At 45.6% G+C, this 24,119-nt stretch overlaps 1 protein-coding gene across 8 annotated transcripts in view; it reads left to right on the top strand.

The window, feature by feature from the left end:
* GTF2I (general transcription factor IIi) overlaps positions 1–24,119 on the top strand; it is a 1,750,178-nt gene that overhangs the window by 236,978 nt on the left and 1,489,081 nt on the right. For all 8 annotated transcript variants that reach the window (XM_078679426.1, XM_078679427.1, XM_078679425.1 and 5 more), the window contains exon 3: positions 3,486–3,624. In XM_078679426.1, the coding sequence (XP_078535552.1) occupies positions 3,486–3,624 (139 nt within the window). The remainder of the gene's footprint in view (positions 1–3,485; positions 3,625–24,119) is intronic.

The raw sequence follows: 24,119 nt of genomic DNA, 5'->3' as shown, positions 1-24,119 counted from the left end.
ATGGTTGTCCATTAATGATTCTACTCCTAAACGTCTACTTTAACTGTAAAGAAACACCAAGACACTGCGGGATGAGTGTTCTGGTGGATACACTTGAAGAGCTGTTAAGTAACCATTCGAACTGTGGGATCAAATTGGCATGGGATTTCAACACCCAAAACCTGGGCCTAGTAAGAGATGAAGCACTGCCTAAGGATCGCGCTGGGACTTTATTAAATACATTTTTAAACACAAATACATGTTTAAACACATACAGATTAAGTTCAATACAAGAGTCCCAATCCCCTACAGGGAAAAATTAAATTGTTGATTGACTATATCTTCGTGTAACCGCCTGCATGAACAAGCGTCAGAATTCCGAAATCCAATGCTGCAGACTAGTGACCATCTTCCACTGGCCATAATTATTACGTTGCAAGCGGCCAGCCTCCCGCATATCTCCCTTCTGGGTCAGTCTAATGGGGGGGAAATACAGACACTCCTAAGAAGACGAAAATGGAATAAAATAGATACACCCAGTCTGTTAAACTGGAAAAGCAACTGGTCCACACTCGCCAAAGATGTCATAGCAGGCAACATATCTGATTATTAGACCAAATTGGCGCTGGAACTGTACCGCCTTCCTGTCAGACAAAAAAACAAACCACAAGCATGATTGCGGAGAAAGGGTATGCTGCCAATTCCAACCCAGGTGTGAAAAAACCGAACAAAGCAAGCAGGCCCTGAGACAAGCCAACCATATTCCTATGCGAGAGGGAAATGATAACACTTCAAAATCAGTTACTAGCAAGGAAAATACATAGGAAAAACGTATGGGACTACAAAAGACAACAACAAGACTCACAATGGCTGCACGTTTTTAGCTTGTTGGTTCCAAGCCGACAGGCTGAATTTTGGTCATACATTAACAGGTTGTTTGGGCAAGGCCATGACTGGTACAATGGGGTCACCAGCCATACATGGAGACCCATGTAACTACAATGTACTAAAGCGCACCGGATTATACACCACCAAAAACTCTCCATTAGTATTAGCCCGTTTAACACTCTCCTAAGAACCTCTGAAGGAACAAATGAAACGTTTGATGCAGGAAATCGTGTGGTACCATAATTAAACATCAGAAAGGACGGGGGCCCCGGGCCCCAATAGCCTACCTGGACATCTTTTTAAAGAAGACTGTGAATTTTGGGGTACCATACTTGCGTCGCTCTATCAGTTCCACTTGGACAATTCAACGATCCACGAACCCTGGAAAGGTTCCTTGCTTCAACCGATCCACAAATAGGGTGATATCGGAAACCCATCCAATTATAGGGTGATAGCCTTCTTGGATATTTAGGCAAAAGGAAATGCAAGCCTCCTTCTGCAAGACCTGCAAAATTGGGCCAACGATAAGAAAATCTTACCAGTCTACCAGTCCGGCTTCAGGCCAGGAGCGTCAGCACTGGATAACATCTTGGCCCTTGCTCATCTGCTAGATCAGTCCACTCAAAAAAAAAAACAGCCTCCACTTTTTGCATGCTTCGTGGACTATTCTGCAGCATTTGACTGTTAACAGGAACCTGTTGTGGTGGAAATTACAAAACTGGGGGATTCCGACCACTCTGTTGAAAGTAATTATTACCCTCAATAATGAATATCTAAAGCCAATTTGCTCTCCCCCAAAAATGGGTCAACTAGACTGTTTTTAATGCAGTACGCAGACGACATGGTGTTAATGGACCATACCAAAATGGGTATGCAAGAACATTGGACACATTAAATATCTATCACAACAAAAACGATTTAAGAGCAAACGCAGGGAAAACGAAGATAGTAATTTTTGGAAAGTATACAAACAAACTAAAACAACAATGGAGAATGGGCAATTTGAAAATAGCAACAACTACTAAATACAATTATTTGGGGATTTGGATTATGTGCAATGGGAAGTCGGCAGCACACACACTGCATCCATCGAATCAAAAGCAAAGCCAGTGACGTATGCCCTATGCAAATTAAATTCCAAACTAAGTAGCCCGACAACTGAACTGATCAGATAGGTTATAAGAGCTAAGCTACTCCCTTCAATCACATATGGCCAGCTAGTATTTCCTGCGGTACTAATTAACACCATTGAACGTGCCAACTGTCAAGCATTTGAGCAGATTTTATAGCTCCCTGCCCACACCCGGAATGACTTGGTACGACTTGAATTTGAGCTAAAGAAACAATGTTACGAACACTGGGCAGCAATTGTTTGGTGTTATTGAGGGGCCTGTGCAGCACCACCGAACACAATGAAAGCAATCTTGAAGGAAATCTTTGTGAAAGGCAATAATCTGTGGGCCAAAGGCCTCCTCACTGCTTGCACTGAATTGCATCTTGACCTGTCAAACTGGCAGGATTTTATCTACCAACCCGCAATATAAAAAACCATTAACAAAAAAAACAAGTTAGATTATTATTTAAGGCAGACAATATGAAGGAACTAGAGTCTTCCAGTAGCAACATTAGGATAGTTACTAGCTCCTTCCATGACAAGACAGCCATACCTTGACTCTGCCTTGAATAAGACCATTTTAAAGCAAATTCTGTCAGTGAGACTCATGGCATTGCCGATAAAAGATATTAACACTCGATGGAAAACATTTGAGGCGGTCACCACTTGTAGATTGTGCCATCAGCATGAGGAATCCATGGCTCATTTGGTTTGCCGGTGCTACCGTCTAAACAATGCACATTGCACTTTATTAAAACCTTTGTTTTTAAAATACGGCACACGTACCTGCACAGATGTCATGTAACTTCTTTTCAATTTGGAGATTCCAATGGAACTGGCCAGATTAGCAAAATTTGCACATCAGGTGAAAGAACTTCTAAGTAAGGATTTAGTCCAGAACTAGCGGCGATATAGGTTCAATCTAGTGTTTACAGCTTTTTTTACCTGTTGCACTCGTCAAGTGTTATGACAATTTAGATTTGTTTAAAGAAATGCTTACGTTTTAGTTATGACTATTAGACTTGTTAAATTAAATGATTGTTTTACCAGCTTCTTTTGTAACAATTTTAACTAATTGAAAAAATAAATTAATTCATTCATAGTATTTTGCATTAGTATTGTGGTAGATGAAAGCTCTACAATACAGCAGTGTGTAGTTTCGTTTTGAACCTTTGTCATCCTAAAGCTCCAGACGGTGGCCTCTAATAGTCAACCAGATAATAGTGTGCACTGAAGTCTTCTTTCCTCCTTTTAGCGTACGACCTGAAATTGTCTGTAAGAATTCTTGGGTGCTTGGTTGCTAGTGTCTTCTTGCGTTTTTGCGGAGGTGCAGGATGTTGAATTTTATCATGTCTAGAATGATCCATTTGATAATGCTCTAAGACAGCATAATATTGAAACTGTACTACAGACATTTATAGAAATATTTGCGTTTCCTCTTGAAATTGTCATCACATTCATTGGATTGGGGTTGGATATTATTTTAACATGTCATTTGTTTCAGTGTAAAGAGCTTGCAAAGTCCAAAGCGGAAGTAGCTTGTATTGCTGTCTATGAAACCGAGGTGCTCGTCGTTGGAACCGAAAAGGGAATAACCTTTGTCAATACAAAGAAGGATTTTCAGAATGATTTTGTAAAATACTGTAAGTAGATTGCCAATCTATCATTTAACCCTTTTGATTTAATTTTGGGAAAATATTGCTAGATTTGTGACTAAAGTTGTTTTTTAAAATTAGGTTTTACAAATGAAAATGAAGTTGCTGACTGATACTAGCAGTAGATGCTTACATGTTAATCTTATAGCCCGTTCAATATTAACTTGTTTCTTCTATAATGTTTAGTACCACAGTTTCACATGTCTGTTTAGTAAACTGGTATTGAATCAAATAATTCACCGGGACTTAAAGTACTCAGTGGGTGAGTTTGTCCAGCTAGTATTTGAATTGTTGACATGCAGGTCGCATTGATTGCCAGCAGTGAATGACCCATAATGCTAACTATTTGTGTCCACTTAGTCAAACAGAAATGCCTTGTCATACTCTTGTACAGGTGCTAATCTTTAAAGTGCTAAAGCCGCTTGGACCCTTAATGCTTTGTCACACCGTCTTCATTGACAGTCATCCATGTAGAATATTGCTGTCCTGTGTGTGAGGATTTTGGAACTTTTAATGTCTAAATAAGAAATGTATGCACTTACTCCAGAATTGGAGCTTTCATAGATTCACATGCCTGAATCATTCCCCCTCGTCGAGACTGAAGTCTCCGGTACATAAAAAAGCAATGCTTAGTAGTATAGCAAACTGAAAAGAGGTCTAGGCCCATTTCCCTTTTGCAACCCATAACCTTTGTTATGTAAAAGACAATACTTTCCCCTGAACCAATCGGAGCTCCTCACCCTCTAGAACCCTCCTGAGAGAATCTTTTGCCCCTCAGATTTTCTCCCGCACGTTGTGCTAGGGAGTCTCCTTTGAGCTCTGCTCAAACTCTTCAGTTCTACTCAATCTGGATGGATTTGAGAGTTTCTTCTCATTCAGATTTAATTATTTGGATTACTACATACGATTTCTCCATCTTTTACAATGGCTGACCAGGAGAAAAAAGGTTTATTTAGAGCCTGTGCCACCTCTTCGAAGAAAAGGCTCTATACAGACGACCCTCATAAGGTTTGCATCTACTGCCTTTATCCAGACCATCCGGCAAAGGATTGTAAGGTATGTCGTACCTTTTCCAATAAAACTTTGAAGGATCGTGAAGGAAGGCTTTTACTATGGCTTCAAAAGCAGAAGGCCAGGAAGGAAGTCATCTCTAGTGACAGTGAGGAGGAGTCTTTATCTTCTAGGAGATCTAAAAAAAAGTAGATCTCCTCAGGCTCATACGTCAGGGGCAAGACCTGAGAAGGCCCTTAAAGACCACCCCAGGGTCTTCTGGGCGCAGTCCATCTAAATCTCCTTCAAGCAAGTAAAAGGAGAGCAAGGGTCATGCTTCGGGGGTTAAACATGCCAAGAGGACAAGCTCAGAGCCCTCAAAATCACCCACTATGGTCAAGCTTTCAGTCAAGAATCTGTCTTCCACACCTCCTGAGGAAAGATTGGGAAAATCTGCATCGTCGACTGGACCGTCGACTAAGAAAATGACGTAGTTGTCGACAAAATCTGAAGTAAAAGTTACTTCGCCGTCGACAGTACCACCGCCGAGATCTGTGGTGACGACGGCATCGACGACTATGGCTATGATCACGTTGTTGAGATCGTCGACGACGACGGTGACCACGGGGTCGACGACGACTGTGACCACGGGGTCGACGACGACGGTAGCGTCGACGACTTTGATATCGACAGCGATCTCGTCGACGAGGGAAAAAACCCCAGAAAAACGGTTTTTGGCCAGGAAGAGGACAATTACTCCGGAGCTCCAAGTAAGGTGACCCCTCTGGTACCATCTCACCTGTTTGAGGAGGAGGAATCAGAAGAAGGGGAAGACGATGGCGGTCCTTTTGGTTTGTAGCCTGTTGCACTTACATGTGAAGTACAAAGAAGGTGCCTCAGAGGACGAATATGAGGAATTTCAAGATCGTCCCCGGCAACAATACTGCCAGGAGTATCAGGAGGAGATGACGAGTTTTCCATCTTTGTTAAAAGATCTGCAGTTCATGTTTGAGGATTATAAAAAGAGATATCCTGTACCTCATACCTCTAAGGAATTTCCAGTGGCTATTCGGACAATGCTCCGAAAGGGAGCAATAGAACCGGTGCCGAACTCCCAAAGGGGAAGGGGGTTTTACTTCCGATTTTTTTTTTTTTTTTTTTTTTTCTTTCTAGTCAAGAAAAACATTCTAAAATGGCTTCCTATTCTAGACCTCAGATCCCTAAACACCTATCTCAAAAACCAATCTTTCAGAATGGTTTCTCTTCAGGACATCCTTCTACTTTTAGACCCAGGAGATCATATGACCACATTAGACCTACAGGATGTGTACTTTCACATCCCCATCCATCCTTCCCATTAGCAGTACCTTCGGTTCATGGTAGCCGGATAACATTACCAATTCAAGGTACTGCCGTTCGGCCTTAAATCAGCCCCAAGCATTTTTACGAAATGCCTGGCTCCAGTGGCTGCTGTTCTAAGAAAACAGAAACGACAAGTATTTCCTTACCTCGATGACTGGCTGGTCAAGGCACCATCTGTAGCATTAGCCCGATCGTCCACAGCGGCTTGCGTGGAGTCGTTTGCCAGGTTATGTCTGACTTTAAATGAGGTAAAATCATCCCTTCAACCAACAAGAAACATCACTTTCTTGGGAGCAAATACTGGATACAGAGAGAAACGAGGCGTCCCCCTCCCCCCCGCCACCTCTCCAAAGAAAGGCAACTGAGAATTATATCTCTTCCAAGACTTTACAAAAAGAAAGTGTCTTTCAGTACGCAAGTACAAGTCATTGCTGGGAACGATGTCATCTTGCATTCCCCTCGTACCTTGCTGCAGGTTAAGGATGTGTCCGTTGCAAGAGCAACTAGATCTACAATGGCGTCAGGCAAGGGAATTCTCCGAGGACCTTATCGAAGTGACGCCGGTCATGGTTTCATTCCTTACAGAGCCAGCCCCACTGATAGTTACTACAGATGCATCCCTAGAAGGATGGGGAGCGTTCCTTCAAGACCTCCAAGTCAGCGGCCGCTGGAAGTTGCACGAGCAACAACTTCACATCAACTTACTAGAACTCAGAGCCGCCCGGTTGGCATTGCTGGAATTCCTACCAAGGATAAGAAGATTACCTGTGTTAAGAACTGACAACACAACAGCAATGCACTACTTAAACAAACAGGGATGAACAAGATCACTCTCCCGGTCTCAAGAGGCCCAGCAGATATGGGAATGGGCACTGCAACACAAGATATCCATAACAGCAGAAAAGCTCCCAGGGGACCAAAACATCAAAGCAGATACTCTCAGCAGGCTCAAATCCACCAGCCACGAGTGGGAGATCGACCAAGGGATTCTAGACCACATCTTTCAAAGATGGGGAGAACCGATAGTAGACCTCTTCGTAACAGCGGAGAACAAGAAATGCTAGTTCTTCACAAGCTGGCTTCCCCAACGAGGATCTTGGGGGAAATGCGTTTTTGATGGCCTGGTCCGGCGTCTTTGCCTTCACCTTTCCCTCAATTCCCCTACTACCACGAGTTCTTGTGAAGCTCAAGAAGGAGCCATGCAGGATGATCCTGATAGCCTCATGGTGGCCCAGGCAACACTGGTTCACAGAACTTATGCTGCTGTCAGAGGTCCATCCGATTCGCCTCCAGCCAATACCATTGCTTCTGACGATGTCCCACGGACAAGTGCTCCATCCGGACCCAAAATCACTGCGCTTAGCGGCCTGGCTACTGAGCACTGCGAGTTTCAACATCTAAAGACATCCTTTCAAAGGCCAGAGCGAATAGTACGAACAAAACCTACAGAATGAAATTGAAAAGATGTTGTCTGTGGTGCCAAAGATGCAACATTCATCCTCTGAATTCGGCACCTCATGAGAATATTCCATACATTTTGCTTTTAGCTAAGTCTGGTTTGCCTCGTGCATCTATAAAGGTACATTTAGCTGCAATATCACGCTGCAGAAGGACTTCCTCTGGACTGTCTCTATGGTCTGCAAGAATCCTTAAACAATTCATGAAGGGATTGTTCAGAGTTTTTCCTCCAATAAAGCCTCCACCACCTCTCTGGCATTTAAACATAGTTCTTTCACAATAAATGAAGCAGCCCTTCGAGCCAATACTCAGGGCAGATCTTAAATTTCTGTCTTAGAAGGTGGCGCTTCTCATCGCGCTCACTTCGGCCAGGAGAGTGGAAGAATTACAGGCTCTCACAATTCAAGGCCCTTTCCTGCAATTTAAGGAGGACAGAATGATTCTCAGAACTAATCCGAAGTTTATTCCAAAGGTACCAACTGACTTTCATTTGAATGGGCCACTAGTTCTAAAACGTTTCTTTCCTCAACCAACAACAGCGGTGGAAAGAGTTCTACATTCGCTGGACGTCCAACGCTGTCTCATTCTATTTACAAAAGACTAGACCCTTCCGCAAGTCTTCACAACTTTTTGTTGCTTTCAGCGCACTCAGGAAGGGCTTCCCTTTATCAAAATGTGGAATTGCCAGATGGATTTCCAGTGTGATAGGATATTGTCATCAGGCTGCTGGAAAGCCTCTGAACTCACAAGTTCGTGCCCATTCAACGAGAGCAGTGTCCAACTCCACTGCTTTGTTTGCGGGAGTGCCGATCCAGGATATCTGCTGGGCAGCGACCTGGAGAACTACGCACACCTTCACCAGGCATTACTGCTTGGAAGCTGCCGCCGAGAGAGATGTGGCGGTGGGAGAAGCGGTGCTGAGAAACATTATCCAGTAACGGTTAGCCTTCTTTTACATCCCTCAGTCCTTTTTCCTTGGTTACAAATGCACATTTTATCTGTTGCTATGTTTGATAAGAGTGGTTGCAATATTAATATGCAAAATTCTAAATTGAATATGTATAGAAACATGTCTTAAGTAACTATACTGCATATGTAAAAAAAAAAAAAGTGCTTTATACTACTGCTCGCTATTTTGATTCAGGTATGTGAATCTATGAAAGCTCCAATACTGGAGTAAGAAAACAAGTTACTTACCTGTAACTGTAGTTCTCCAGTATTGGAAGCTTTCATAGATTCACATACGACTCACCCTCCTCCCCAGAGAGGCTCACCTTGGATTTAGCACAAAGAGTGTTTATGGAACAAGTGCGCAAAAATCTGATGGGCAAAATGTTCTCTCTGGAGGGTTCTAGAGGGTGAGGAGCTCTGATTGGTTCAGGGAAAAGTTTGGTCTCTTTTACATAACAAAGGTTATGGGTTGCAAAAGGGAAGGGGCCTAGGCCTTTTTTCAGTTTGCGCTGCTACTAAGCATTGCTTTTTTATGTACGTACCGGAGACACCCGTCTCGACGAAGGGGAATGATTCAGGCATGTGAATCTATTAAAGCTTCCAATACTGGAGAACTACAGTTACAGGCAAGTAACTTGTTTCTTATTTGAGTTGAAAATATATTTCTTAAATGTACAATCTCCATAACCTAGCAGGCAAATGTTTCCAGATTATTTCTTTCTAATGTTTACTTGATACATAAGGCAACAGTGTAGCACAAAACGTGATACAAATACAGACCCAAAATCCACAGGGAGTGCAAATAACCCATCAGGAAGAGTATCCTAATAGGATCATCGTAGCCCAAAACAGAAAACGTGCTGTTCCTTTAAGAAGCAACCTGCTTCAATATTCTATCCCGCCTTGCAGTTGCCTCATACATTCGGTTTCATTTTTGCTCATGCTGAGGATCTCGCACCCCTTCTAGGATTTTGTCACCCTATTTTGCAAGCTTTTGCTTGCATTACTCCTGGTCTAAAACTTGTGAAGCATTTCAACCCTTGTTTTCATCTTTGGAATGTCTTTGCTTTTAGTGTCGTTCCTGTGTAAGGAAAAGGTATCCTCTGACCCACAAAGTTTTATGAGTAGTTTGTTTACCACCGTCACATTTTCTCAAGGAGTTTGAATTTAGTCAGAAGATTACTATATTCAGGAGGGACAGAATAAATTTTCCTCCAGTGAAAAACTGGAAGACTATAGAGGACAAAAACATCCTAGAGAAAGGCTAGCAACAGTGCCTTACCACTGTGGTTCTACTGGGAAATCTTGTGCTCCTTTCTAGAGATGGCCTTGTATGACAGTTTGGTGTTGACTATTTCCTAGTAGAGCAGGGTCAGTACTTTTTTTTTACTATCAACCTTATTGATTTTATAGAACAAAGACAAAGTTACACTGATAGCACAGAGCACAAGTTCATATGTTTGACAATATGAAGCATCAGATATAAATTCACATGGTGAGCACATCAGACGGGCATTTGACATGACGAATAAGTGGGGACAGTGTGGCAAGAACAAGCGTCACTCTTCTCAGCCCCTTTGACCCATCTGATCTGCCCATGGTCAGTACTGATTTTATTAGGCGGGCTTCTTTTTTGAGAGGCATTGTGTCTGGAAAATAATGGGCTGGAATGCACACAGAGGCATTTCCAGTGATTTTACGACTATTTACCAGTATTCCTTCCTTCATTTGTTTTTAACGAGTTGTGGAGTCTTTACAGCTTCACTCCATAAGGTATTAATGAGGATGAGTTTTCTTTCTTATCTAAGTATTTTCATATAGTCCATCCCTGTTGTGGTTTTCCTCTGATTCCAATCTCAGACTGAGAGATCCCTATGTTCCCTATATGCAAGTGCTAAACTTTTAATTGGACAGAGCACAAGATTTGTGACACTCACCAGCTTTTTATTGACTATGAGCCATAGAGTACAGGTTTAAATACACCTAAACTATCAATATCCCTTGTGTAGTTTTTTTCCTCATTTCATTATGCTATCCGCTGGCCAAAAAGCTTCATCCTGGTAAACCCCAAAGTGAGTTCTACTTAAGAGAATGCGGATACTGCTGCTTAGTTGAGAAACCTCCGTGTTATACTTCCTTGTAACTGCTCTACATATACGTATTCCATTAATTCATCAAGCCATTACTATGCAGACACGCTTTAGAGCTGAGAGTACTTTGTCAGGCAGCCCTGGAGAACTTTTTCAGTTAAGGTTCTTATTAGACTGTAGGAAGCTGGCTCTTTATATAGTATACCAAAAAGAGGTACACTGTGCAAAGAGTCCCGGTATTCCATTATAATGGACAGGCTTGCTCTAGCAATTCTAAGGCGGTCTTCAATCTAGGGGATAGTGTGGTTGAGCAGCCTTAGGCGTATCACAGAGGAGTGTTCGACATCTGTAAAATGCACACAGTCAAAAAATGATACACACAACTCTGTGAGATCCACACCAATTTTATAAAATTAACATGTATCTTTATATATTGTCACCAGAATCCTTGTGATCAGGTAAGTATATTTCGAGATAGAAATACTTTCGTTTTTCAAAAGTCAACAGTGCAATTTTCAGAGTCTCCAATGTTAACCTATGGGAGGAAAAACAAATACGGCATACAGGTAGAGTACAGCGACTTACAAGACTAATTTCCTGGACTTATGGTGAGTATGGGGCAAGGTCCAAGGCAGCAGACTAATTTCCTGGACTTATGGTGAGTATGGGGCAAGGTCCAAGGCAGCACCAAGAGGTCACACTGGAAGGCACAGGGGCAGCCGGTTGCAGAGGTGCAGTACAGCTAGAAGTGCCCAATGTTAGTCTACGAAGCGATACAAAAGGGGATGATGGACGGAGCGTTTGAGCAAATCAAACACTCACCCCCAGTCAACTTATCTGGGTTTAATCCATCACCATTCTTTAGCTCACTCGGCCACCCCAGTTCAGACATGGCCATATGCAAATCAGTCTGACCCTGTGCCTCATGGGAACAGTCCAGCCCGAACTGCCAAGCCATGTCTTCCCTGGACCGGAAACCAGCATCCTGGGACCGGTTTCGGATTCATAATCCTCATCAGCCAGGCTATCTTGAATCCAGTGGCCAAGTGAACAAGGGACTCACGTCTGAGCATACCCTGCCACACTTAGGGCGAACAAAGCGATACAAAAGGGGATGATGTTAGTCTAAGGGCATCAGTCTTTGTTAATAGAGGCTGCAGGTTTGAACTGAGAAGCCAGTTGGTATGAACTACAGGGAGGGCTTGGGTTTCACAATACTCAGTGTGGAGGAGAGACCCTTTTGGTCCTCTTCTCCATGAGTGCAGAGGTACTTTGAGCGTCGGGTTGTCATTACCGGATACTTGCGTTTGAGGGGGCCTGCACACAGTCTGTGGGCGAATATGGGAAGTCCACAGAGGGCAAGTCCAAGGTGGCCTCCGTCTCTGCAGTGTTAGGGGACCACACTAGTACTGTTGGCCCCTTAAACTAGGGCTGGACAGCTTGGGTGCAGTGATACCTTCAGGTATCTGGTTTTGGCGGTCCAGAGATCCCGCAGGTCTCTTGGCCAGTGGCGTAACAAAAGCCCCTGCAGCTCCTATGGTGCGATGGGGGGGTGGAGGGTACCGAGCTCCAGGCGTCCACCTCTTGCAATGGTCCCAGACTGGAGAGCTCCGAACTGGATCTGGAGCTTCGGTCCCCCTCTGCATGTACGCAAGTTTTGTTATGCCATTGCTCTAGGAGTGCCTGCAGGATGCAGGAACCTGTTCCGCTTCTCCAGGGAAATTCCTAGGTTTGGTTGAAGTTCTGGCAGGTGTCCCAGGGTGTGGAGACACAGCAGCTACTTTCCAAGATGTCTTTGGTGCAATTGTCAGTCAGTAGGCTTGCCGGTGGGGTTGGAGCAAAGTCAGTTGTTAATATTGTAAAATTCAGTGTACACTATGATACATGTGTGCATGAAAACTAAATCGAATCCCTATTGACGAAATCACCCGATATGACCTCTCTTATCAGCCCAAAGTATAAAATATGTGGTCAGGCAGGCCCTGCGACCTGAGGCAACTGATCGACCGATCACAGGTGGGGTAGCATCTAACCAGCAGGACAAACACACAAACAGGGAAAAACCCAGATTAATCCTATAGGCAGCGACACCACAAAGGTCTGGTGAGATGGGCCCCAAAAAAGTGCACGTGACTGGAGGGGCGCACGTTTGTAAAACACCATAGAGTTAGATGCTACATGAAGTTAGGAACACTCAGCCATTCAGGACACAGAACACACAGTGATTAGACGCTCCCAATGCTGGACAACTGGACACGTTACCCACTGGTCCACATGGAGTCCATGCAAGGTCGAAACCAACCTGCATTTGTTATCTGGGGGGAATAATTTATGACGCCATGATTAGGCTCACATTCCTCTTCCTATAAAGGATCTACAAATTGTTTTACGATGCTCCAAGAAATGTATATAAAGGCGCTCAGATTAATCGCACTTTGAGACAGTTCTCAGTCCCCCTGTAACTGCTCCCAGCTGAAGAGTTTGATTAAACCAACGGTTCATGTTTTGCCAAATGCCTCTTGTTTTTTCAAGGTAAATTCACATTCTGTCAAGCTAGTTGCTGGTGCTTTTGTTCTTGCGACTCTTCATGTCTGCCTTACCTGGTGCCAGGGGCTTTCAGAGTAAACCGGACCTCCTCCCTTCGCCAAGGCTCTCTCCTCCTGCCCCGAATTGGTTGCGTAAAGAGCACCTCCCACCGTGACTACTCATCGTCTGCGGAGAGACCGCAGCCCCTCGTCATAGCTACCACCTGACCCAGTTAACCCCCCCCCCCCCCCCGACTCCGAGCTTCCACAGACCCACTGACGAAGCGCTGTCTGGGGGGGGGGGAGCACATCTCGACCCCTTATCGTACTGGTCATCGCCAATAATCCACTCCCCTGCAGTCTCTAGTGGACCCAAGATCCCTCATTCCCTATTTCCCCTTGTTCTCCTAGATCGCGTCTCACCTGCAGACTCTAAGCAGACCCAAGATCCCCATTCCCCTTCTCCCCCTCGATAGCGTCTCACCTGCAGACTCTAAGCGGACCTAAAGCTCCCCCTTTCCCTATTCTCCCCTTGTTCTCCTAGATCACGTCTCAAATCCCTCCAACACACTACAGTTAGAGAAAGATCGGTCTCCCTTAAACCCACCGGGAAGCACCCCCGCCTCGTCCACTAGGTTAGTAGAAGAACCCCCATAAAGTTATCATCCTCACTGACACCTAACCATAATGCCTTCACTCACGACAACCCCCCCAACCCCCTCTCCTCACCCTACATTAGGCGGCATGGTCCAAACTCCTTCTCAATGTCCCTCCCCTCTAACCTCGCGCCTAAATCTAAAAAACCCCTCAAACACAAACTGATCAGGCAATTCCCAGAATCCCTCTTTGCCGACATCTATCACTCTGCCGTTTATTTATTTATTGGATTTATAAGGCGCTCAGCTACCCAACAAGGGTTTCCCGGCGCCATAACGGACAGGGCGCAAAAAGACATGCGGCAGGAGCTGGGCTTATTGATCAAAAAGCCAGGTCTTGAGGGTTCTGCGAAAGTGGATATAGTCCTTTTCATTGCGGATGTTCATAGGCAGGGTATTCCAGAGGAAAGGGCCTAGGTAGGAAAAGGATCTACCCCAGATTCTGGAGAGTTTAACCCTGGGTACAACAAAGTAGCCCTGGTTTCTTGATCTTAGATGACGGGAAGGAACATGAGGACGGACAAGAGCTTGGAGGTATTGGGGGCAGTACCTGCCTTGATTTTGAACATATAGCTCAGGGCTTTGAACTTAACACGGTTCTCCACCCTGAGCCAGTGTAAGTTCCGAAGATGTCCAGAAATAGGGGAGGTCCTGGGGATTCTGCAGAGGAGTCTAGCTGCAGAATTCTGAACTCACTGAAGTCTGCGAGTCACAGCTTTGTTTGAGCCCAGGTAAAGAATGTTGCCATAATCCAGCCGTGATGTGACACGGGCATGGACCACTGTTTTTTGAGTGGAGGCAGGCAGCATCCATATTATTTTCCTGAGCCATTTCAAGATGGTGAAGCAAAGTGCTGTTACTTTAACGGTTTTTTGATGCGTGGACAGTGAGTCGTCAACAATGACGCCCAGGTTCCGAACATGACTCGTAGGTTTCGGGATGTTAACCATCCCAGTCGGCCAATGAGCAGGGCACCAGAGGTCTTTCTGTTTACCCAGGATAAGGACCTCAGTCTTCTCTCCGTTCAGCTTCAGGTGATTTTGAGTCATCCAGTTAGAAATGCTACTGAGGCCCTGTTTGAGACATGAGGGTGCCAGAGGGTTAGAGTTCGAGAGGGAAAAAATTATTTGTGAGTCATCAGCATAAGTGAAAAGTGTTAGACCAGCCTGTTCCGCAATGTCCGCTAAAGGTTAAACAGCAGTGGGCTGAGGATCAAGCCCTGAGGCACCCCATAAGGCGAGGCACGGATTTTGGAGCTGTGTCCGAAATGATTTGAAAAGTGCGGTTAGTCAAGAAGGAAATAATCCAATCCAGGGCAGCACCACAGATGCCAGACGATTTTAACGTGTGAATTAATACCTTATGAGAGATGATATCAAAGGCCGCACTGAGGTCCAGCAAAATTAGTGCGACTGTCTGTCCAGCATCGAGGTATTGACGTAACATTTCAGTGACTCCTAATAGTGCCTTGAAAGGTCAAGTGAAAATGGTCCTCCTCTTTCATACAGCTAGACCTGGCTTTTGGATCTCCACCTTGAGAGCAAAACGCCGAATCACCAAAACCACCAACACGACCCATAGCTGTAAACTCTCATTCTACCCCCTAATCACCTGCCACGCCATGGGACCACCTCGGTGACCATCTACTCCAACGGCACCGTCTTGATCCAAGCCAACAGCGACATTCTTGAGGCCTTTGATCTCCTCTTCCCCTCTCTTCACTCCAACCCCATCCTCGCTTCACCCCCCCTTCCCTGCGGCCCTCTCCCAACCGGGCAACTAGCCCCCCCCATGCCCAGTTCACCCCGCATCCTCCGCCACCTATGCTCAATCACAAACCCTACCCACTCCTTGCAGCTTCAAGGACTTGGCCACGCCCCCTGGTAAAGGTCTTCCGTCCGATCTTCCCCCTATGCTTAACATCCCCCTATCTGCCCCAGACAATCTCAATACATCCCCTGTCGCTCCCAACCCCCAGCCTCGACCTTTCTTCAAGGCCCCAACACCCAGCCTCGACCCTTCTTCAAGGCCAAACGACCACCACGCCCTGATCCCCCAAACACACCATACTAAGCCTAACATCCCCCTACCTGCTCCAGACGAGCGCAATACATCCTCCGCGGCTCCCAACCCCTGGTCTCGACCCTTCTCCAAGCCTAGACGACCACCACACCCTGATCCCCCACTCCATACGACCTACTCCAGTACCCTATCCGGTAATGTAATAAACACCAAAAGATAACACATCTCTAGCAACGCACCAACCCAGAAGCAACCCCCCCCCACTCAAGATGAGACGGACTGCCGTCTCTTTCATATCGAAAAATCAAGTCGCCTTTATAATACAAGGACTGAATCTCATCCTATCCAACCTCTTGATGCTACACAACCCCCCCCTAAACTCCCACCGTTCTTCACTCCACACGCCCTAGGCATACAAAGCCACCGCCCCCTAGCCAGACACCCCGTCCCTCCCCGCACCATGCCACGAGACCAAGTAGAGCCGCAGAAGCCATGTCCCTGGAAGAAGCGCTCGAGCTGGACTCCTCATACACCACCCCTCGCGGTGAGCAATCTACAATCCAGGTAATCACCGGCTTCAGAAGCGATCAAACCCTCCCGAAATCCCCTAGACCACCAGCTTTCCGCATCAACATCCCTATTGAACCTAAAGTAGAAAGATCCAACACGAACTGCATGCTTATTAACTGCAGATCCGCCTCGAAGCGTGCCACAGAGCTGGCAGAATCCATACTCAATCATGACATAGACCTAGCCTTCATCACCGAAACCTGGCTAAACGACTGGATATGCTCGTACCCCCGGGCTTCTCTATCATCAACAAGGATAGGAAGGACCAAATAGGCGGTGGTGTAGCAATTATCCACAACAACAACATATCGATTTCTGAAATAGAGTCCATTAACCACCACTCCTTTGAATGCCTAACCACTAACATCAGTACCGCCAACAACACTGTACTCTACTGTAACCTCCTGTACCGTCCACCAGGCAACTCCATCTCGTTCATGGAGCACCTGCCAGACCTGATAGCCCACTGCTCTCTCCGAAGCACTAACAACATAATTTTAGGCGACCTCAATCTCCACTGGAATGATGAGAATAGTGTTCCAGTACAAGCACTGAATGACCTATTGCACTCTAACAAGCTTACCCAGCACTGCTCAAAAGAAACCCACAACAAAGGGGCAATTCTAGATGCCATCATCGCCCAACAGGACGCAGTCACTATAGACCACATCCTTCCAGTCGACTGGTCGGATCATCACCTAATCCTATTCCACCTATCGCAACCGACCATGTGTCAGCCCTCCACCAGAGACCCCCCCCCCCTACGTGGTCTAAGAACATATCGCAGATCAACACTGTTGACTTAGAAGAAAAAATATATATCCTCCCTCCTACCCATCTCCTCGGACGGCATCTCTACTGCAGGACTCACAGCACACTACAACACAACGATGTCCTCCATTTTAGACCAACTCGCCCCGTGAAACTGAAAAAAACCAGGAGCATCAAGAACATGGTTCAACAAGGACATCAACCAGGAAAGAAGGCAACTCCGAGCCTCAGAACGGCTCTGGAGAAAGAACCCCTCCTAGCCACTGCGAAAATCTTATCCACAATGAAAAAAACAACTTCTTCTGTACTGCGCTCGATAAGGCAATAAACAGACCAAGAGAACTATTTGACATCATTAAAAACAAACGACTAAACCGTCGAATTCGTTTGTCCAGCCCTCTTAAGCCTTATGCGATAACTTCGCCAACTTTTTTTAACAACAAAATCGTCAAGATCGAACTTTCCCTTGACATCAACCCACATCCTCTAGGCAACAATCGAAACCACCTCGAGCAGGCGACCCACAATTACCTGGTCTGCCTTCGACCCCGTCATGGAAACTGAGATTCTCAACTTAATCGCCACATCCAAACCCTCATCCCACAACTTGGACCCTATACCATCCCAATTGGCCAAAGATCTGAATCTCTCCCTTGCCCAATGTGAGAAGTTGGCCTGGTATATGATGTTCACTATTCTAGTGAACACCTTGCACCAGTCCAAACAACCCTTATGGTGATGGTTCTAAGTCAACCTTATAGACCAGCTATCCTAGTGGTAGCGTGGACAGAACAGTCTTAGGCTAAAAAACTCTTGAGGGCGTGTAAAGCCAGCTGTTTTACCATATGTAACCCCTTGAATATCAAATGAAAGGACACCACACAGGATATATATAAAATATATATGTATTTATTCACTAACAAACTCCTCTGAACTCTTTATGAGAACAGAGGCAAAAGCACATAACAAGATACTTAGTCAGAATATGTTAAGTTGCACAATTTACGGTTAGACCCTAGGGGCAAAGCAAACCATATACTAAGTAAGTGGTATAAGTACCACGTCACGAGAAAAGGAAAGGCCTAGGGCCTAGAGAATCGCTGGGGCTACACTATCTGAACCTCAGGTTAGGAGTAGGAGGCCCACAGGCGGCGCATGCAGTGTCTTTACACACACGTGAGTCAATGCAAAGTCAAAGGGAGCTTAGGGTTTAGAAAAAGAAGGATTTAGGACACTTCCGGTTTAGCTAGGAGGAAACAACTAAAAACCTAGACACTTGGATAGTCCATACCCTTGGGAGCACCGAAGTACTCGCGGTACCTCACCCATGGACGGCGGGTGCATAGGTGTGAAGATTTGTCTGGTTTCGTCGTTGAAGCCTATGGAGACCTGAAGAAAGATGCTGCAGGCAACCAGGAGGAAGATGTCCGGGTGGATCCAAGAGTGGATCGAGGATGAAGAGGACCTGAAAGCAGAGGGGACAGAGTCTGGGTCACTAGCCAGTGACCGGGTGGAACCAGGAAGGGACCAGACGACGTCGAGGAGCAATCGGGTGCTGTCGTGAAGCTTGTCTCTTTAGCCACGTGGACCAGGAGGCGTCGAGGACGACCAGATGCTGGAGAGGAGCTGTCCCACGAAGGTTCTCGCAGATGGAGGGGTCGACCGCCGGATTGGAGTCAACAAGCCTTTGCAAAGGCAACCCACGCAGGATACAAAGAAGGCTTCTGATGCAGACCAGCAAGGTCTGAGGTGCCTCACCTTTGCAGGGAGGCAAGGGCCAGTCTGGAGCAACCAGACCAGCGAGTTGGTTTCAAAGGATTGTCGTCACAGAGGCTACTAGCCAACGGGCCAGCAACCGGACAACTCGTCGAGCAGAACACAAGCAGAAGGGCCCCACGCAGAACTCGTGGAGGGTTGATCTTCGGTGCAGGTGGAGCTTGGATTCGGGGCTTCTCAATCCCCAGTGCACAGCTTCGAGGATACCTCGGGAGCTGCACAGTTAGCAAGTCGTGGACTTTTCAAGATAGCCGGTCCCATGTGTCTCGTTGCCTCCACGGATCTCAGCTATGCTGCAGACGTGAAGAGAGGGTCAGAGAGGTCTGGAAGTCTGGGTCTTGTCAGGCTCTGTGCTTGGGTTCCGGCGGGAACGTCGACAAAGCAAGCCATTGATTTTCTGGATGGTGCCTGGTTGCCCAGGGGGGTCACTCCTTGGCCACAAGGGAGATTCTTCAGTCTTCAGCAGAACGTCGAAGGTCCAGAGTTTCGTTTCAAGTTTCAGTTCAGGATCAAATCTAAAGTCCTGGGGTTCAGCTCCTACCTTTATAAAACTAAAAAGGGCTGGATTACTTTCTAGGTCCCTCCTATGGGGGGGGACAAGGAAGGGGGGTGGTTACACCCCTCTCCTTTGTCCAGTTTCGCTTGAACTGGACTATGCATTGAGCACCTAGTGTGCCCCAGGCAGTGTCTCATTGTAATCAGCCCTCCCTGTCCCAATACACAAAGTCCTGTCTGGGGCGGTGCTCGCACTTCTCCAGGCAGGAAACCTATTGTCCAAACCTCCGTGACTGGAAGGACTCCCAGCAGCAGGAGGTCAGACTTGTGTCTGTGGCAGCAGCGTCCATTTTGTGATGCTGGGGCTCTGGTTAACTTTAACCGGGTACAGTAGTTTTAACATGTCTTCTCCCTCTAGAAGGGTGGAATGCTACCCCCGTCGCCAGAATTGGCGAGGGGGTAGTATTCCAAAGCGTATGACACCTTACACGACATGTTTGTATAAAGCCAAACCAAAGTTAGCATTAACCGCGAGGATTATAATGCACTTAAAAGTATATGGTATGGCAATATCATAGAACAGCTATAAGGACATGGTTCTGAAAGCTGAAGACAGGCTCAGCTCATGCTAGAGCACCATCTCACACATAACCAAGCACTCTGCCTCCAGGATTGTTAAGACCTGCCATAGGAGTGACTTATAGGTTACTATGTGTCTATATATAAGGTAGGTATAGGGATACTATACCTAAGCAAGGGGTGATTACACGACCTTGCCCCAGCTGAGTGATCAGCCAATTGTGTCAATTTAGGTGGCCAGCCAGGGGTGGCATAATATATGCTGCAGCCCCTGGTAGGCCTGGGGTGCACCTATGCCCTGGGCACCTATGGTACACTATACAGGGACTCACAAAGGTGACCCAATATCCAATTTGGTTTGTACCTACAGTACATGGAGTCCATTTTACAGAGAGAGCAGATAGCCTGGGGCCCTGATTAGGAGGATCCCAGGCCAACTAAGTCGAAAACCAGCTAAACACAAGGCAAAAATCTGGGGTAACCATAGTCTGGTATCCACCTTCCTACACCCCACTCTGGTGCAAAATCATAAGCAGCTCCCTAAAAACGGGAACCATACCAGACTGCCTCAAGGTCGGACAAGTAACGCCTCTCTTGAAAAAACCAGGCCTAGACTCAAACGACCTGAATAACTTCAAACCGGTCTCCAATCTTCCCTTTTTGGCCAAAATTCTGGAAAAATGTGTTCTCCGTCAAGCTGAACAAACATATCGACACTATCAACCTGCTAGACCAGCATAAATCAGGAAAGGTTGTAGCACCGAAACTGCAATCCTAAACATTGTGGATGACATCCGGCACTCCCTTGACTCAGACCATTGCGGTTTACTCATCCTCCTTGACCTGTCAGCAGCCTTCGACACGATAGATCATAGCCTTCTCATCAAGGCTCTCAAAGAGAGAGTTGGTGCAGATGAACAGGTTCTGCAATGGTTCTCATCCTTCTTCCAGAATCGCTCCCAGAGTCGAAAACCAATCCTTTATTTCTGACCTTCTCCCCGTGAACAGAGGAGTCCCCCAAGGTTCCGTTCTCTCCCCTCAATTGTTCAACATATACATGGTACCCCTCACCTCCATTCTGTAAAGCCAACATCCCCTTTCATTTATACGCAGATGACACCCAGATATACCTGGAATCCTCCTCCCTCAACGACATTCTAAGACTCAATAATACTCTCAAAGAAGTCCAAGAGTGCTTATCATAGAACCACCTTAAACTCAGTCAAGGTAAAACCAAGATCCTCCTCATCTCCAACAAGGAGGAAAAGCCGCTATTGACGGAGTGGCTGAAAGCCATTGATAATCTCAACGCGGATCTCACTCTGACAAACTCTGTAAAATCACTGGGAATCACCCTGGACCATAAACTATCCATGACTAACCACATCAAGAACTCTGCTAAGAGGGCCTTCTTCAATCTGAAGCTACTCAACAAAATCAAACCCTACATTCCACCTACAGATCTCAAACAAGCCACCCAATCTCTGTTGTTATCCAGACGACTACGGGAACGTGATCCTCTCTGGTACGCTTCTCTCCCACCTAGCACCCCTAAGAACCGCCCTCATTGCAGCGGCCAGAATGGTCTCGGGTGTAAAAAAATGTGACCACATTTCTCCCGCACTCAGAGAGCTAAAATGGCTCCCAGTGGAAATGCGGGCCAGCTTCAGAATGGCCTGCCTGATACACAAAGCCTTGCACACAGGGAAACCAGAATACCTAGCCTCAACTCAAGAAAGCCGGTCAATCTAGAAATCTCAGAAGCTCAAACTCCCTCCTTCTCATCCCCCTGAAAACACGCAAATCTCAACGAGCACCTCCGATCCCCTGAACCTTACTCCTCAGCGTCACCCCTCAGTCCTCATCGCCTGTGGTCTGTCTGAACGCTTATCTTTGTGTGTATTTTACCTGTGGACTATCTGAACGCTTATCTCTATGTATATTTTACTCGTTGACTCTGTATTTGACTTTTACATATCCTGTTGTGAAGCTCTCCGATACCCTCGGGTCTGGCCAGCGCTATAGAAAACTCCTAAAATAAATACTGAATTTAGGGGTGTGTAGTTTAGTATCCAATGGGCAATTTACCCCTGGGGTCACTATGCCCCCTATATAAGCACTTCCTGTGGGATTTAAGCATAACCCTGCCCCAAAGTTCCTAAGTTTGCCATCCCAAAGACGGCAGAATCAGAAATGTTGTCTACACTTCAGGTAGCCCACCTTAAGGAGGAACTGGCCTGAAGGTGAACACTCCTCTATGACTACTAATTTTTTCTGCCTTGCCAAGGTGCCAAATGGGCCGTGATCATGGGGGTTTGGCATCCTCTCCTGTAAGGGAAGCCAGATTTGCATACCAAAGGCAGTAGACCTTAGAAGCACCCTGCCTTGGAATGCTAATTCACAGGGCATCCTTTGGGGGTGGTGGGGTTTAAACACCCACTTCCCAAGCTAGCTTTTATTACTGACCTCCTGAGAGCAAAGGCCCTCACCCCAAACGTTTCTGTGGTGGCAGGCTGGCTATGACCTATCAGCTAGCACACTAGTAGTCTGTAGGTTTTCAGGGGGCACCTCTAAGGTGCCCTCTGGGTGCACAAAATTAATCACTCACTGGAATCTGTATGGGTTTATTAATACGAGATGTTTGACACCAAACCTCTGTTTTCAGTGAAACCGTCATTTAGCTGGGAAACTTGTTTTCACCAGTGTCCAGCATATGTTTTAAAATGGCTTCCTTGATTACTTCTACTGGCAGTAATGAAACTGACCAGCACAGGGACATGCAGTTAGGCCTCCATATGTATAGTATAGTGCACCCTGCCTTCGGGCTGTAAGACCCGTTGTAGGAGTTACTTATTCTGCATGCAGTGTCTTTAGGCATGGCACACTGATGTCCCATGTCATTTTTTAACTTTTGTCTTTGCCAAGACACGCTGCCTGCAATGGCAGTTTACATGACTTGAGTGAGATGTCCCTTAAGGTGGCCCAATATGTGCTGCAGCAATTAGGGACCCTTTTTTTTTTACCATTTACTAGGGACTTACAGAATGTGCTAAAGGTATTGCCAATTGGGGTACAATTGCACAGTTTTGGGAACAAGATCTGGTGCTGGTGACCTGGTTAGCAGGAACCCAATGCAGTTCCAGTCAAAATCACATCAACGCCAGGCAAAAAGTGGGGGTGACCATATCAAAAAGGGGCACTTCCCTAAATGGACAAGGCTTCTTTGTTACATTATCGTTCACATTTGGAGTTGCTGGCCTTTCATGATGAGCTTACTATTCTAGTCGGCGTTTATGAAGCTATGAAGATTCTACGATGCAGAAGAAAATGGTACTAATTATAATTCTAGTTCATCATATGAATCTTCATTTATGTCATAAATCACTTTACTGCCCCCGGTCTCATTGTAAACTGCAAATTTATCTTTAATCAGTACTACATTTAAAAAGAGTCTATATTGATTATGATGCTGTTTGGATGTAAAGGCATTATATTTCTTCAGTCAAAGAACAAAATGAATGTAGTAACACAAGAAACAGATAAGCTTGGTGACCTAGATCCTTGGAGAATAGTTTAATGTATCCACACAACGAAACAATATGTTTTTTCTTTATATAAAAAAACAAATTTTTAAACATAAACTTGTGTAGGCTCTGAACGTTGACCTGCATTTGAGAAATGCCAGATGTACCTTTATTTGGAAATTGTTTGTGGATTTTCTACCTCGTACTGGGCCACTGCCGTATCCTCTCCAACACATACACATTGCTGGCAGACACTCGAGAACTTGCTTCTCTCCCTCTACTCTGCTATCCAGGGGCTCTAATTTCACTGCTGCTGAGTTTCTTTGCCTTTTCATTATGGCCCGTAAAAAGGCCCTGAACAAATTAGGAGATATTTCTTTCTTTTCATCTGATCCTTATTTTTCTTGTTTCCCTGAATATTGTGCCTCTTCCGAGACACAAAATAAATGAAAAAACCTTTGTCATATAGCTACTGTATCTTTATAATGTGTTAAGTTAGCATAGGCTCATTAAATGTTTAAACGCCATTTTTCCTTTTGCTGCTTCTGCACACGACACTTAATTGTTGATTTAGCTTTCAACCTAGTAGTTCGTTGTGGTTTACATGAGAATAATATGTTATTACTCTGATATCAGCTTTGCTTAATAAACTATGTCTGTACAGAGAGTGCTGAAGCTTCAGGAACAACACGATACAGAATTGTTATGAGGTCT

Source organism: Lissotriton helveticus, chromosome 3_1, assembly GCF_964261635.1.
Source record: "Lissotriton helveticus chromosome 3_1, aLisHel1.1, whole genome shotgun sequence".
Classification (NCBI taxonomy): Eukaryota; Metazoa; Chordata; class Amphibia; order Caudata; family Salamandridae; genus Lissotriton; species Lissotriton helveticus.
Note: the sequence above shows the minus strand (reverse complement) of the source record. Positions and strands in the feature narration are given on the sequence as shown.